General features: G+C 33.2%; 1 protein-coding gene across 1 annotated transcript in view; it reads right to left on the bottom strand.

The window, feature by feature from the left end:
* Nucleotides 1–479: 479 nt before the first annotated feature.
* The window catches only part of LOC128183657 (uncharacterized), a 32,195-nt gene continuing 14,152 nt past the window's right edge, over nt 480–18,522 (bottom strand). The window contains exons 7-14 of the mRNA XM_052852761.1: nt 17,338–18,510; nt 16,891–16,967; nt 14,859–16,437; nt 13,011–13,070; nt 12,763–12,810; nt 10,452–10,493; nt 8,570–8,662; nt 480–1,298 (exon numbers count right to left, since the gene is read on the bottom strand). Of these exons, the coding sequence (XP_052708721.1) occupies nt 1,129–1,298; nt 8,570–8,662; nt 10,452–10,493; nt 12,763–12,810; nt 13,011–13,070; nt 14,859–16,437; nt 16,891–16,967; nt 17,338–18,481 (3,213 nt within the window). The 5' untranslated portion in view covers nt 18,482–18,510 and the 3' untranslated portion in view covers nt 480–1,128. The remainder of the gene's footprint in view (nt 1,299–8,569; nt 8,663–10,451; nt 10,494–12,762; nt 12,811–13,010; nt 13,071–14,858; nt 16,438–16,890; nt 16,968–17,337; nt 18,511–18,522) is intronic.

Raw genomic sequence — 18,522 nt, forward strand, 5'->3', positions numbered from 1 at the left:
TCGAGCCCCCATTGTGGCCCCACCCACCCCCAGGGATCATGAATTTCACAACTTTGAGTCTACACTACCTGAGGATGCTTCCACACAAGTTTCAGCTTTCCTGGCTGATTAGTTTCTGAGAAGAAGATTTTTAAAGATTTACTCTATAAATTCCTATGTAAAACTTTGACCCCCCATTGTGGCCCCACCCAACCCCCGGGGGCCATGAATTTCACAACTTTGAATCTACACTACCTGAGGATGCTTCCACACAAGTTTCAGCTTTCCTGGCTTTATGGTTATTGAGAAGAAGATTTTTGAAAATTTCTCAAAATTTTTAATTAATTTCTAATTATCTCCCCTTGAAAAAGGGCGTGGCCCTTAATTTTCACAACTTTGAATCCCCTTTGCCTAAGGATGATTTGTGCCAAGTTTGGTTGAAATTGGCTCAGTAGTTGTTGAGAAGATGTTGAAAATGTGAAAAGTTTACAGACAGACGGACGGACAGACGACAGACAAAATGTGATCAGAATAGCTCACTTGAGCTTTCAGCTCAGGTGAGCTAAAAATACAAAAATAAAAATCTGACCAAAATCGTGACCACTCCCCCATGAGGTGTACTAATTGCTAATATCTGACTATAGTCTGTCCCAAGATATTTATGCTGCATATTTGAACGATTTTAAATAAAAATACACATACCTGTGACTGAAGTGCAATTAAAATCGATGAAAGGGAAAATTCCCAAGATAATTTCATTCATACATTATCATTTTTCCCTCGTAAAAATTCACAGGAACGAAAACAGATTTCCTACGGAGATTTATAATGGGGAATGTTGACATCTTTTCTCTATTCGGAAGTACTCGGGACACCTCGCGCAATTTTTCAACGTTATCATCCGGGCGTCTTCATCTCCTTGGCAATGGAAAAACCTCGTAGACTTTTTATTTTTAGCAGTGTACTGATACCCGACAAGCTAGAGGGGGCGTTTCAAAGAGGAAATCTTGGAATTTTTCCATACTATTAAATGAACATCGTTTGAACCAAGAGGTATTTATAAATATTGAGTAATTTAAGAAAATATGCGGCAAAAATATCTTGGGACAGACTATAGAAATTCACAAGACATGTTCATTTCTAAATTGTTCATACAGCCACCAACTCCAACTCTGCGAGTTTTTTGGAAGTTCTTAGCCTCGCCGTTTTTCTCTCATTAAAAATCTTTGTTCTAGCTTTAGAAATTTTTGTCTTCATATGAAGACCATCTAATGATGAGATGTTATTTGTCTGCAGGAAGTCTTCAATTTCTTTCTTACCTGTAAAAAATAAAGAGGAGTGAATGATTTGTCATTGATATTATATTTTTAAAAACATGTTTATGAACACCACATAAATAGGCATAAAGTCATAGGCATAAAGTCATCATTTTAAACATTAATATTTTAATCAATCTCAATGAAATAATCCTAAATTCGGTAACAAATTCCCCAACCGACTTCACTGAAGGGAACTAGAGCTTTTTTCTCTATCTGTCTATCCCACTTCAGTTTTTCACAATTTTTTTCATTATGGGTTTGAAGAATAATATGAACTTGCTTCATAATGTCAAACAACAGATCAAGTATACATTTTAGTAGCCTCTGGTCGTCATATTTTTGAGAGAATTGATTTTTACATTCCAATTTTTTTAATGACTGGATTCGGTGTATGTACTCAATAAATGAGGCCAGTATGTGGTCAGTAATAATATCATGTACATGTATCATTACTTTTATCATTTCTTACAAACAAAAAAGTTCTGTAAACTGTGTCAAGCATTGTGCTGTACATTTTATCGGCAGTTTTTTTTTTGTATTATAACAATCCAGTGTTATCGTGTCTGGGCTGTTAAATATTAAAGTTTGGTTTGAGGTTCGGAGTACAGAAGACTGTGATGATATTGAGTATGACAGGGAATTCCTCTAGCAGGAAACAATTAACTTGGCAAAATTATACGAGATAAAATAAAGAGTATTAGTTTACCCACTTTGTATTTAATTTCAACATCGACTGTGTCTGCTTCGCTTCGAATATGTATTTTTAAAATGGATTTTCAAGGTTGCTAGCTGTTTGTTGTAATTATTTTTCATAATTTCATACTATACAAGAAGTCTTTAATTTTTGAAAATTTCAACATTTATGATGGGGGATATTTAATACAAAAGGTCTCAAAATTTTGCCATTCTTAATTAAAGGGGTACCAGTAGGGAACGTGTATTGTTTATGCAATACTCTCAGTGAGCTAATTTTTTAAAAAGTTTTAGTTATTGATTTATAAGCAAGACTCATTACACACAATTCATTACAATGTAAACAAAGCCCATATCTTAAATCTAAAGCTGTTTTATAACCTTCATGTATTGCCATGGCAAAATTTGAGGCCACATTAAAGCAATTTTATAATTCTTCTATACATATGAACAAGTCTAAAATTCAGCCACACCTTCCATTATGGCTACCTTTAACAAGTCGCCAGTATCAATGTTTTTTTTTAATATATCTAAACTTATTTTAGCAACAATCTGTCCACCACAGTCAGCAACAAGTGTTTTTAGGTCCCATGTTTTGAACATGCCTGTTTTCAAGGGTCAATTTGTCTGTTTTGTCACATGACTTATGTCTAGAGGACAGACTTTGCCTCATGGAGAGGCAAAACATAATCAGCATCATTTAGGTCAATCATAGTTAATGTGAACATATGAATTTCTGAATTTGCTATTAACTTATAAGATAAATTTCAACAATTGAATGACAACAATTTAATTATTCAATATCTAATTATCAAACAAGTGAGAACAATTTATATTTATCAATATTATCCATATGCGTGGCCTCTGCTTAAAGTTCTGTGAACGAAAAACAACTGCCTGCAATTTTTATGTAAATTTATAATATAAAATGTATATAATAATATATAATATCAAATAATTTTTAAATCTAAATTCAACCTTTATAGTCAACCCTCCCCCATTGTTGCCCACCCTACCCCCAGGATTAAAAGGTCTATATATATGATAAGAGTTAAATTTGGTCCAAAATGATTCAAAATTTTGAGTATTTAGTCTTGTATTGATAAATCTTTATTTAAGAGGTTTTCATTTTTCAAGCCTGCACTCAATGTTTTGTAAATGAAAAATAACTGAGTTAAATTTTACATAACTTTATGATGTAAAATTTAAATTATAATATAAAATATTATATAAGAACTAGACTCTTGTTGCAAAAGCAACAAAAAGGTCTTCCGTTTTGATATACATGAATCAATTTTACCGTAGACATTGCTTCTCTTACAAAGAGAAAATAGTTGATATGATAATTATTGTGAATGATATATCCAGACGTTACTTCCATGTAAAACAACGAGATTAAAAAAAGAAATCAATTTTTGAAGTACTCTCTGTGACGACCGGAAGTGATGCCGAACTAAGCAAAACAGGTTAAACATTTGTACAATCATAAGTCAATCTTTAATCAAAGTTTGGTTGTTAACGTTTCTGCCAAGTCTGAAATCTCTTTGAAACAATAGTTTTTGTCTGGAGACGGGAAACGGACGAACGGAAGTGATTGATAAGAAAAGCTGGTATTTTTCGTACATTTGCTTAACGTACATCACTGTTTATCAGGCTAGATGAAACACCCAAGAAATTCAGTTAAACTTTTTAAAAATATGATTTATTTGAATCCTTCCGGTGAAAACCGGAAGTGACAGTTGACAAAATAAAACCCAATAAACATATCATCAATCAAATGTCTATCATTCATGAAAGCTTTGTGTCTCCATCACTTACAGTGTCAAAAATCTTGCGGGCATCAAGTTTGTAAAATGGAAAGCTACCTAGAGATATTTGAGATATCTCACCAGAAGTAACAGTTATTTGAAAGTTTAACATTATAAAGATGACACATTTAAGATTGTATACTGATATATTCATTCTATCTAAAAGAAATAAAGAAAGAAAAAACATGATTTTTGTAGTGCTTCCGGTGTTGACCGGAAGTTACGCCGAACAAAATAAAATAGTTTAAAAACATGTACATATATAGGTCTATCATCCCACAAAGTTTGATTGTTTAAGTCAACACCGTTTATGAGATCTCGTCGAAATAAGGTTTTTTGTCTCGGGACAGGAAACGGACAAACGGAAGTGTTCAATCTAAATTGTATTCAATAGTTCTTGTATACTTGCCTTTTGTACATTATTTTTCATTTATCTAACTAAAAAATATCAAAGGAAAACAGTTATACTGATAATCAGCTCCATTTTTTAACTCTTCTGGTATGGACCGGAAGTGACGGAAGACAAAATAAAACCGGTTAAACACATCTTCAATCAAATGTCTATCATCCATGAAAGTTTCGTGTCTTGATCGCTTATAGTTTCTGAGATCTTGCGGGTACAAAATGTTTTTTACAAAAAACTACCTGAGATAATTGAGATATCTCACCGGATGTAGAATTTTTTTGTTGATATTACATTGCATTGATAACCTATGTATAGATTTATTCTATATATTTATTCTATGGACAAAAAATTTGATGCGTAAAAAAAAATATTTTTTAAGTGCTTCCGGTGAGGACCGGAAGTTATGACGAACAAAACAAAAGTGTTTAAACACATCTACAACTATGGGTCTATCATCCCACAAAGTTTGAATGTTTTAAGTGTTTACAGTTTTTTAGATCTCGAGGTGACAAGCTTTTTGTCGCGGGACAGGAAACGGACGACCGGAAGTGAATTTAGAACATTTTTAATTAAAATCCTCTAGATCTTTTTATTTTCTGTCATTCCTGAAAATTTCATAAAAATCCATCAAGACATCTCTGAGAAATTAACGAGAGAAAAAGGGGAAAAAAATAATAATAATAACTAGACTTTTGTTGCTATAGCAACAAAAAGGTCTTCCGTTCCTCATGTATTAATCTACACAAAAAATCCAGTTATCTTGTAAACAGAAAATGGATACATGTACATTTTGTCTTTCCTCAAAGTTTGGATGTTCAAGTTTTCGTAAGTTATAGTATCTCGTTGAAAAAAGTTTTTTATCTAGGGACCGGAAACGAACAAACGGAAGTGATTTAAGAAACGGAAAGTAGATATTTTAGTTCATTTACTTACGTACGTTACTGTTCATCACATTGAGTAAAATGTTTTTGAAAAAGTTAAAAGTTTTAAAGAAAGTTCTATTGCTTTGAACGTTTCAAGTATTTACCGGAAGTGACGTAGGACCCAATGAAACCCGTTGAACACATGTTCAATCAATGTCCATTATCTATATAAGTCTTGATCTATCACAGTTTCTGAGATCTTTTGGGTACTTTGTTTTTGAAAAAGAAGGCTACTTGAGATATTTGAGATGTCTCACCGGAAGTAGATGTTTTTTTTACCATGTGTAGATGACTTTTTGTATTTCTATAGCTAAAATGTTACTTCAATGCTAAATAACCAAAATATTTTAAAAAAATCAAAATTGGATGTACTTCCTGTGACGACCGGAAGTTACGCCGGATAAAACAAAATATTGTTAACACATGTACATACATAGGTCTATCATCCCACAAAGTTTGGTTGTTCAAGTCGTTACTATTTTTGAGATCTCGTCGAAATTAGGTTTTTGGTCTCTGGACAGGAAACGGGCAAACGGAAGTATTCAATCTAAATTGTATTCAATATTTCTTGTATACTTGCCTTTTGTACATTATTTTTCATTTATCTAACTAAAAAATATCAAAAGAAAACAGTTAAACTGATAAACAGCTCGATTTTTTAAAACTCTTCCGGTGTGGACCGGAAGTGACGGCTGACAAAATGAAACCGGTTTAACACCTCTTCAATCAATTGTCTATCATCCATGAAAGTTTCGTGCTTTGATCACTTACAGTTTTTGAGATCTCACGGGTACAAAATGTGTTTTAAAAAAGCAACCTGAGATAATTGAGATATCTCACCGGATGTAAAAAAAAGTTGTTGATATAACATCGCATGAATAACCTATGTATAAATTTAAACTTATATATTTATTCTATGGAAAAAGAGTTTAATGCAAAAAAATAATTATTTTTGAAGTGCTTCCGGTGACGACCGGAAGTTACGACGAACAATACAAAATAATTTAAACACATCTACAGCTATAGGTCTACCATCTTACAAAGTTTGGATGTTCAAGTCTCTACCGTTTTTGAGATCTCGAGGTGACAAGCTTTTCGTTGCGGGACAGGAAACGGACGAACGGAAGTGAATTTTGAAAAACTTTTATCACAAACCTCTAGATGTTTTTATTTCCAATCATCCCTAAAAATTATATGAAAATCCATTGAGACATCTCTGAGAAATTCACAAGACAAAAAGGGGAAAAAAATAATAATAATAACTAGACACGATCTCGTTGCGAGCAACGAGGAGGTCTTCCGTGCGATTTTTTGAAGGTTATATGACCTTGACTTTGATATTTGACCCTTTATCTCCTTATTGGGGCAACAAAAAAAAAATTGATGGTTGAATTTTATTAGGAACATCATTCTCAGCATTTTATTCTATATTGATTTTCAAAATAATGTTTTTTAAAATATTTGTTCTGTTTGAGGTATGTTATCAAAGTTTGGTACTTCTGGCCCCTTAAAACCCATTAAAACCCCTTAATACGGAACACATGATAAAATAATCATAATATGTTGTTAAATAAATGTGAGATGAACATTTTTGCTTCCTAAACATATAACAAAACATTTTTCAGTAAAGTGCTATGGAAGAAAGACTTTAGAGCCCTCTTGGTCCCTAAATTGAAGGGCCAGCCCCTTTTTCTTGGCATCATACGAAAGTTCTTTTGATATTAAACATATTTTGTTCAACAAGTGTTTAGAAATTCTTTGCCGTTTTTGAGCTATCTGGGATATGACGTTTTAGGGGCCGACCCCTAATCTCCTTATTGGGGCCAGATAACGAAAATTTTATGATTGAATATTGTTTAAAACATCATTCTAAACATCTTATATTCTATATTGCTTTTCAAAATATTTGTCCTTTTTGAGATATATTCGATCGAAGTTTTGGACTTTAGGCCCCTTAAAACCCCTAATTACGTAACGCATAATAAAAAATTTATAATGTATAGTTTAATTAGTAAAAGATGAACATTTTTGCTTCTTAAACATATTACAAAACATTTCTCAATAAAGTGCTATAGAAGAAAGACTTTAGAGCCCTTTTGGCCCCTAAATTGAAGGGCCAGCCCCTTTTTCTTGGCATCATACGAAAGTTCTTTTGATATTAAACATATTTTGTTCAACAAGTGTTTAGAAATTCTTTGCCGTTTAAGAGCTATCTGGGAAAGGACATTTTAGGGGCCGACCCCTAATCTCCTTATTGGGGCCAGATAACGAAAATTTTATGATTGAATATTGTTTAAAACATCATTCTAAGCATCTTTTATTCTATATTGCTTTTCAAAATATTTGTCCTTTTTGAGATATATTCGATCGAAGTTTTGGATTTTTGGCCCCTTAAAACCCCTAATTACGTAACGCATAATAAAAAATTTATAATGTATAGTTTTATTAGTAAAAGATGAACATTTTTGCTTCTTAAACATATTACAAAATATTTCTCAGTAAAGTGCTATGGGAGAAAGACTTTAGAGCCCTTTTGGCCCCTTATTTAAGGGACCAGCCCCTTTTTCTTGTTATCAAACAGAAGATCCTGTAAATATAAATTTTATTTGCTCTATATATTATGGTAAAATATTTTCAGGAAAGGAGATAAAGAACGAAAACCATTAAAAATTACGTCGTTTTTTTAAACCCGATTTTCGGGTCCAGGCGAGCTTCGACGCCTTTGAAGCCAGACAACCACAAATGCCTTTAAACACATCTACAATCTTTTGTCTACAATCCCTGAAAATTTAAATTCAATATCTTTTTTCGTTTAGGAGGAGATAGCAGGACAAAATGACCCTCTAAAAATCACTAAAACGTCAATATCTCCCGAACGGAAATGACGTCATTAAAATAAAAAATTATATATAAGGTTTTTATCAATATCTACAAGATCTGAAATTTTCACGAAAATCGGTCAAGTCGTTTTCAAAAAATCGCTTGTACAAAAAAGCGTAAGAAAAAAAAAAAATAATAAAAGGGAAAAAGAAACAAAGCAATAACAATAAGGTCTTCCGTTGGAAACGGAAGACCTTAATAAAAAGAAACATTACAATCACTATAAGGTCTTCCGTTGGAAACGGAAGACCTTAATAAGAAAGAAAAAACCTAACAATCACTATAAGGTCTTCCGTTGGAAACGGAAGACCTTAATTATTTAACATCTAATGCAGGTTATGTATTTTTTGGCTTGTCGCTACAATCATATCCTGCAGGAATCACATTGCAATAAAAACTTTAACTTAAGTCTATTCTCATGTAGTTAGTGGTCTTGTGACAAAATAGTCAACAGACAGGATGGCTAACAGCTACAACTACATGTCATTAGCCAGGTTCGCTTGAAGTTACAATTCAGATGATCACCTTTAATTTACAGTTCATGAGCAAAGTGTAACTTACATGGTAGATTGCCTGTGTTATGGTCTTTCTGAGTCAATATGTACTTCCTGAAAAAGGATTTCAAATTGGCTGTATCTTCCTTTGACCATTTCACTGTTGAAATACAGAAAAAAAACATTGATAATTCAAATTTGTTGGGTTAGGTGATGTAAAATTAACATTACGTTTCTCGGCCAAATTTCTCCTAAAAAAAATGGAGGATGGTGGCAATTTTTTTTAAAGTAATAAATAAATAGATGCGGGAGGGCTTTTTTATATATTCATTGGCCATCTTGGGTTGCAAAAGCGCATACCTTATGAAATTGTCATCAACACAACCTGCCCCCTCCCTCCCCCCCAAAAAAAAATTCAGGGCCATACTTAAACAAGAAAAAAGCTGTCAAAATGACAGCAAACCAGGTTTTCTTTTGTGTGAACAGTATCCATTATACATTTGTCAATCCTAAATTGATATCCAATCCAGAAAATTAAGACACTTTATAATCTATAAATAAAGTACAATATTGTCTATATTTAAGGAATAAAGAATCATTCTTTGAGTATTTTGATGTGATAAATTTGATCGAGCATGATCAAATCTAATAAAGCCCAAAGGGCTTTATGATAGATTTGATAACGCCTCAACCAAAATTTTCACCTCATAATATTCAAATAATGATTCCTTATTACTTATATTTATATATTTTTTGGTTATTCTATGAGTTTTTATTTATATGTAAATTTCTTCTTTTAAAAACTTAGGAGGAATTATCAATACAAAAGGAGTACCCTTTTGGCAGTCACCCATCCGCCCCCCATTTTCAGTTTCAAAAACTGGATTTTTCCTTCAGAAAACCCTGTTAAAAATTGTTTGTTTGGAATTGCCACCTTAGGGTTTTCAGATCCAGGAGAGAGGAAGGAAATTTCTTTTTCAAATTCGTTTGAAAAATTGATAAATACTGTAGAACCATTAGATTTCGTGGTGGCTCAATTTTCGTGGAATTCGTGGGTACCTCTCAACCACGAATTAACATCCTCAACGAATTAATATATTAGGATACAAAAAGTCATATTTCCTTTGTAGGTTTCAGTGAATACACGAATGAACCTGTAAAATTTAAGCAATCCACGAAAATTGGCCCCTACGAAATTTAATGATTTCACAGTAGAAACATCAATAAACAGGAAATGTTTCTTATCTTTGTTCTTGTCATTCAATCTTCATATATGATTAAACTTTATTCCATTTCTTTACTGCCGATTTTTGACAGATAGTGAAGCATAGCATGGAAAAAGATACTGGCAGAAAAAAACAATGAAATAAGTCAAGTCCAACATGTTGAAATGAAAATGATTCATGTTATGCTTTGCAGGATGTGATGTAACGAATTTTTGACTCACTGAAAAAGTATCAAATTAACATTTTAACTATAATATTTAAAAGTTACATACTCCAAAGTCTTGTCAAACTGATGGAGATCATTTACTATTCAATGCTGGGATAAAATATTTCTGATCCAAGTAATTCTGATAATAACTGAACTGTCCCCTCCATATTTATTTCAATTTTGACATGTCAGACTTGTCTGATTCCACTACTATCTTTTTCCATGTATCATCTTTACTAAAACTGCTTATCCCATTACTTTATTTTTACTTCACCATTTACTTGAATGGAAATATATGCATAAAGGAGAAGTTTTCCACCTCAAACATTATCTGACATCTCAACTGAACTAACTTGTAAACAATTAAGAAAAATATGCAATTTTTTTTTAGCAGGGGTGGGGAAGGAAGGGGTGATTATAGTTACTGTTTCAATTAGGCTGGAGGCAATTCCAAACAAACAGTAATTCTATTTTGCCCCAAAATACATTGACATTAATAATACATAAATATTTACCAGTCTTTGGGTTGTTCTTCTCTTTTGACTCTAGAATTTCATCTAAGTAGGAAAAAAGACAAATTAATCATAGGCCTATGTGATATGTTAAATATATGGTTTCACATCATCTGTCATTCAAGTTGCTTTTACATAAGTAATATTAACATTAAGAATTTAAAACTAAGGTGGCCAACTTTGGATTTTGTTGCACATGCTTTTGTGCTTGCCATGTCTTTACAAATTGTTTTGATACCATTTACCAATATTAAACCAAATAACAAATTACCAATCAAAACAATTTGGGATGTTTAAAAATCTGGTAATATAGTAAAGATAGGTACCGGTAATTAATTTTTTATGATGCCCCCTAAAATAAAACCAAATGATTTGATTTTCATAAAACACTGCAGGTACAGGAGCACTTAAAAGGGACTTGGACACAATTTGAGATCAAAATTCTTATTTTTATTTTTTTTCGTATAAAATGGTTAACTTGTGCATTTTAAATGATTGACAAAAATATTGAATGTTAAAATCAAGTTACAAGCGAGATACAAAGGTAAAAATTGATTGTTATGTAAACAAAGCTCAAGTCTTACAGTTGTTTGCAAAAAGTGTAATGTAGAGAATGACCATTTCTTAGACAAAATGACATGTAAAAAACAATTTAAACTAATTCAATATATTCATAAATACTATTATCAACAAAAGAAAGATACAGCTGATTGAAACTTACACCAATATAACACATATGTAAAAAATGACAATATTTGAGCTTTGTTTACAAAACAAAGAATTATGAACTCTGTATCTTGCCAATAACTTGATATTTGACGTAGCATTATAAACTTCTATATTTATAAGTATAAACATTGAAAATAGAAAAATGAGATTTAATTTTTTTAAAGTCAAATCGTGTCCAAGTCCCTTTAAGTCGATCGACTGAATATTAAATATGTTTTTCCTATTACAGCACTGATATAATGAAAGTTGACAAAACAAAACAAAACAAAACAATCCTATTCTATCCTATATCCTGTATCGTGCATCCTATACTGCAAACCAGCTCTGTCCTATCCTGTCCCATACAGTCCATATTTAGGAATAAAAGATAAATGAAACCAAAAAAAAGAAATTCATGACTTTATCAACTAATATTATGCTTAAAAGATCCAATTAATACAGGTACATAAACTTGAGGATTTTCAGAGCGATGTAGCATTTTAACCAGTGCATCGATAAATTAAATAGTATGTGAAATGTACAAAATTATGTTAATAGACAGGTACACAATTATGGTTTTGTTTTTATTTGATGTTCATATCATAAACTGCTAAAATGCAAATAAAACAACTAATATAGATGCAAGGAATTATTGATTAATATTTTTATCAATTACTTTTCCGTATCGTTTAAATTCTGAGTGATTGATGTTCTGTCGATACGGGAATTTATATTTACTTGAATCAATCAAAATTGTTTAATCATTTGATTTTGTTAAAATATGAATTTGTACGAATTTATGGTGAGTTGACATTACTTAATTCAATCTGATCACTTAATTATCAGGCAGGAATATACGTCCAAGTTATCGGGCATCGTAGACATTATGTGAACGTGAACATATGAGTGCACACATAAAGTATGTTTCGTGTTTATTTCTGTATTTTTCGAAATGACAGTCAATTAAAACAGTTTAACTGCTGCGTTCTGTACACGAAGCGATAGAAATATACTTAATATGTTGAAAATTTATACCCTGTATTGTGAACACTTCCTATGTTATCCACGATTTGATAAAATGTAATATACGCATCAAAATTTTTCACCATTTAGTTAATTCAGCACAGTGCTAGATACTCATTAATGTTTTACTTTGTATAACAAATAAAATTGATGTTTTAAATGTATTAATTGATGCTGTAAGGTAATAAATACACTGATTTTCGTTTTGCAAAAACATTATGAAATTTGATTGGCTACTGGATGCAGAAAAAGATAGGATAGGATAGGATTTAACTTCTATATTTCTATCATGTATTGTGCGTCCTGTATCCTATCCTATCCTTGTCAACTTTCACTATGGCAGCACTGTACTATAGTTTTTACAACAATAAAATAATAACAATAATAACAAGTTGTTAAAAAAAAGCATTAAGAGATATTTATTCCCCCCTCCCATGAAGAGGAGCCTAGCCCTTCCTTGAACCAAGTAACAGCCCTTTACCATACAATTTGGCATTTGTCATTCAGTTTTGGGGTTTACTAGATGTTCTTGCATTAAATGCTCAGATTTAAAGCTGTACATTTAGATTTGGTCACAACTTACCATCCATATCAATTTCTGGACCCTGTGATGATTCCATATCATCCAATTCTAGTAAATAAAGACAATTGCATTGTTTGTTCATGTTGTATGAAGACATCAAATTTTAGTTAAAAACCACCTATAAATACTACTGACACTGAATATATTAAGTGTCATTCAATTATGGGTTTAAATTGTAACTGTTTTTCTCCCTCATAATAATAATTTGAAAAGAGCAGTAATATGATGATGACAATACAATGTAATACCTTCACTGGCCTCTTCTTCCACCTTCTTAGAAACCTCTTTAGAAACTGACATATCCTTTCCTAAAATTACAAGTGAATGAATTTTGGAAAATATATAATAAGAGGGAAGAAAGGGACATATCCTGATTTTTGTTAAGAGCTTTGATGATTTTATATTGTAATTTTGATGCATGATCAATGCATTTTTAGATCCATTAAAAGCGAGTTTTAAACTAGTTTGTTCTTTTAATGAATAAAAATGAATAGAAAAGGCAGGTCTAATAAATAGAAGATTACTATACGAAGAAATCAAGCAGATTTGACATGACTCATATCTAAGATATTGCTTATCAGTTGGCAATCAGAACTGCCATAAAAATACGACTTAAAATCAATATATTTGCATAAGCAAAGGTTAGTCACATAAAACAAGCTTACTGAATAGGTTGGCAAATAACACTTACATGTAAGGTCAAGCCAGTTCACACGTACATGTTAAAAAAAAATTGAAATGGGCAAGACCAACTGAACTAATTTGCATCTTTTAAACAAGAGAACCATGGACCATATTGCTCACCTACAGAACAATAGCCAAAAATAAAAATACTGTGGTTTCATCAATTTTCGTGAGCAACAATATTCATTGATAAAATGAATATCACAGTTTAAAGGATAAGTAAATTATTGGATAATGTTCATAACAATACAGATTATTATTAAAAGTTGCACTTCAACGAATATCATATTTTGTTGATTCAATCAACAATGAAATCCAAAAAAATTTGTATTTAACAAATATTGATGAAACCATAGTAATTGCCATGATAATAAAATAAGATATATGCAGTCATTATAATAAAAAATATTTGGACATGAGAATTGTTTATCTCATCATTTAAAGCCCCTTGTATCTTCGGTGTTCAAATTATTGCAAGTGGAAACAATAAGAATGCTAGTATAGTTAAAAATACTACAACAATTTAACAAGAGGCCAACAGGACATAACACTCACCAAAGTACCATAGCCCACACACAGAACTGTGGAGGAATCTCATAATTTAATGCTTGTATAACTCTTTTATTCATTACATTATTTACAATGATTCATTTTTAGATATGAACAAGCAAGGGAAGAAAACTTCATTTACCTTTAACCCTCCCCCCTTCCCATCCCACCCAAGGGGACATGAAATTTACTGGTTCAGGGCTTTACTAAATATGCAGTAAGTTTCAATTCATTGCCAGTAAGAAAATGGAGATTAAAACATTATGTGCAATGGTTCTATATAACCATTTTAGCCCCATCCTAGAGTTAAAACCCCTACTCTGACATTTATAATTTTGGTAGAGGGCCTCCTGGTTTTCATGAATTCAGTTTTGGTATACCGTATTTTTTCGGGCATAGGCTATTTTTTTGTCTGATGCACAAGACTTGGCTTATCCCCTGGATTGGCTCATTGTAGGCTCAAAGTAGAAAAAATCAAACACTAAAATACAAAATTCAAAATGGTGGTCATGACGAACCCTCTTAGTATTAAAATATAGTGATTTTATTATTATTTGTAATGACAGGCACATTTTTTGCCCAACCGCAATTATCTTCCTTTCATATGAAAAATAAACCATGAAAGCCTGTCGCCAAGGATTCTTTGTACCAAGTTGGTTGAAAGTGGCAAAATGGTTCCATAGAAGAAGATGGAATGTGAACGTTTCAAATTCGTTGGACAAATTAGAAAAGCTCACTTCGGCTCAGATGAATTAAAAACTAAATGTTGCAGGGGGTATCAAAAGGACAAAAGCTGAGGCTTAGGTTTAAAAATCTACCATTTGATATTGATTGCATTCATTTTGAACAAAGATTTTAAATACCTTCATCTGCATCAGTCAGCATGCGTCCCATTACACGCAGAGTCCTAATTCCAGCTGGGCACTGATAGTTGTCTTTATTAATTTCCTTCTCATGTCCCATATGATCCAAAAATATTTCCTGGTTTTGTGGTAGCATGTGTAGACTTGCATATATAGTGGACAGTCTATGTCTCATTTTGCCTGCATTTATGGTCATACTGACATCTGCTCTACTGCACACATTTTTTAGAGCATGCCAACCGGAACAATGTGACTTCCCAGATTTTGTTGCAAATAAAAATGGGTTTTCTGCAGAGATACCATACAAGGTTCTATATTGGATAAGAAGTCTTATTCCTGGAACCAAATCTTTTGGAACGAGAACTGGAACAAACTTTTTACCTTTCCCTTTAAGGTAAACAAGTTTAAACTGTCCGACCAGGAACTTTTCGGCCGCATCTTCCACATTTTCTACCTGCTCCTGCGGAACCCAGACATTTTGCTCAGCATCTTCCCACTCTGCTCTCAACATTCTAGATGCCTCTTCACCTCGCCTTGCATTAAACAGCGTCAGTCTTGCTACAATCAAAGTTCTAAGCCATGTATATCTTTCCATGGTAAAATTGGAAACATTTTCAGAAATTTCTTCACTTATATAGCGTTTCAGTATCTGTATATCAGTCTCCTTTGGAAGATTTTCAGGTTTTCTCAATTTCTCCATGCTATTCTTAACACACATTTGCCGTGCACCTGAGAATAACTCACATGACTTGAATTTGTATGCATCCTTGAAAATTTTCAGTTCTTTAGCCTTTGCGTCTTGCATTGTTTCCGCAAAATGCCCATGCAATGCTTTGATAGATCTTAGAATAATTGCATTCAAGAATAGTTTTTGTCCATGTTTCTCTTTCCTTTCAGTGTGGTCATCAACAATAGAAACCTGTTGGTCAATAGCATCATAGAGATCTTGTAAATGACTTCTATTAAACATTGTTTCCACAGAATTTGTTTCTGATTCACCACTTATGTCACAAAATGTTAAGTAAAGTCGAGCTAATTCTCTCATTTCTGCCATAACTACCCTTTTCACTTCATTTTCTTTTCCTGTTTCATGTCTTCTTAAATTGAAGTGCCTGAAACCTATCAGCTTTATCATTGGATCTGACCTGCATAACTCACCAACTTGGCCATCACGAAAACTGTTCAATATTTCCCTGAACTGTTTATCATCATCCATTCTGGTTTTTGCTTTCTGTAGTAATCTGGGTTTGACTGGATCAGGCTGAGAGACAATACATTTATGCTTGTAAAAAAACCTACTGGACACAAAACTTTTGCATGAAGCACAAACACGCAATTGATCCTTTTGGTTTGGCTGTCTTTCTCTCATCAATGGATCTCTGTTGTCTGAGATTAAAAGTACGTTATATTCATATATTCCATCCTTGCGCTTTCTGTCAAAGAAAATGTTTTGTTGCATGGTACTTTTTTTCAAAACTTCCGCAACTTCGGGTTCTGATTTGTGTTTCCTCATTATATGCCTCTTCAGTTTGCCATTGTGGATAACTTGCCTACAGTACACACAGTACCTGTCAGGTTTCTGAAAAATAGAGCACTTAAATAAATGAATATGGAAATATTGTAAAAATTTCATGGGGGTATTTTTTTTTAGAGATAGGGGCCTGGGGGCACTGCTTGAAGTTCTTGGCAAAGATTCTGACTCTCTCTTAGAACCTATGACTGCCCAGCATCCAAATAATCAAGACCAAGTTCTTTATCTGAAGCTGCCTCTATTTATATAACCCATTAATAATTCTATCAACAGTGCAAGTTTGACTGGGGATGAACATGATTTATTTCATCGTGTAACAGGCTCCGAGACAATTACACAATTGGAGAAGTTCTAAAATCTTAACCTGCCTAAACATCTGGATAATCAAAATAACTCTTTGTAATGTATGTAAAACTAGCTCTGTGGTTCATTCAAAAAGTAAACTCATTCATGCATGTTGGGACCATTATTTACATATATTTTATGTCTGAGCAGACATACCTTGTACACATTGGTTTTCTTCTGTGATGCATTTTCTGATTTACAGCTATTTGTGTCACCTGTCAATAGCATGTCACCTGTCAATAGCATGAAGTAAATATTGGTTAAAACACACTTATGTAAAAAAAAAAATAAACACTACACATTCTATTGATCACTTGATATATAATCAACATGTAACCAGTATGCTATTTAATTGAATAGCTTTTTTTTCCAACTACATGTATCATGAATATGGTTTCAATACCAAAGATACCAAAGTTAACAAATTCCAAAAACTTGACAACTTTCCATAATAAATTATCTTAAATAATTGAGAAAATAGGTTATTTGTCACAGAAATAAATTAATATTGATCATGTCAATCATGTTTAGAAGATATGCATCTTTCCTCTTTTAAATTTTTAAATAACTTACACAATTTACAACAATAATAAATATAAATACCTTTCAATGGCATTTCGGCATTACTGGTGTCCTCTTGGGTGTCCTCTTGGACAGTCAAGGAAGACACTCTTGGCATTTCGGCATTACTGGTGTCCTCTTGGACAGTCATGGATGACAATCTGGACATCTTTGCATTTCTGGTGTCCTCTTGAACAGTCAAGGATGACCCATTTGGCATTTCGGCATTACTGGAGTCCTCTTGAACAATCATGGAAGACACTCTGGGCATCTCAGTATTACTGGTGTCCTCTTGGACGGTCAAGGATGACCATCTTGGCATTTTGGCATAACTGGTGTCCTCTTGTACTGTCAATGATGACACTCTGGGCATTTCTGCATAACTGGTGTCCTCTTGGACAATCAAGGATGACCCTCTGGGCATTTCGGCATAACTGGTGTCCTCGACAGTCAAGGATGACCCTCTTGGCATTTCGGCATAACTGGTGTCCTCTTGGACAGTCATGGATGACAATCTGGACATCTTAGCATAACTTGTGTCCTCTTGAACAGTCAAGGATGATCCTTTTGGCATTTCGGCATAACTGGTGTCCTCTTGAACAGTCAAGGAGTATCCTTTTGGCATTTCGGCATAACTGGTGTCCTCTTGTACTGTCAATGATGACACTCTGGGCATCTTAACATTACTTGTGTCCTCTTGGACAGTCAGGGATGACCCTCTGGACATTTTGGCATTACTGATGTCCTCTTGGACAGTCAAGGGTGACACTCTGGACATTTCCGCATTCACGGTGTTCTCTTGGACAATCATGGATGACACTCTGGGTATCTCAGCATTACTGGTGTCCTCTTGGACTGTCATTGACGATACTAGGGGCATGTTGGCAATTCTGATGTCCTCTTGAACAGTCAAGGAGGATCCTTTTGGCATTTCGGCATAACTGGTGTCCTCTTGGACAGTCAAGGATGACAATCTGGACATCTTAACATTACTTGTGTCCTCTTGGACAGTCAGGGATGACCCTCTGGGCATTTTGGCATTACTGATGTCCTCTTGGACAGTCAAGGGTGACACTCTGGACATTTCCACATTCATGGTGTTCTCTTGGACAATCATGGATGACACTCTGGGTATCTCAGCATTACTGGTGTCCTCTTGGACTGTCATTGACGATACTAGGGGCATGTTGGCAATTCTAGTGTCCTCTTTGACTGCTGTGTTCAAAA

This window comes from Crassostrea angulata, chromosome 5, assembly GCF_025612915.1.
Source record: "Crassostrea angulata isolate pt1a10 chromosome 5, ASM2561291v2, whole genome shotgun sequence".
NCBI lineage: Eukaryota > Metazoa > Mollusca > Bivalvia > Ostreida > Ostreidae > Magallana > Magallana angulata.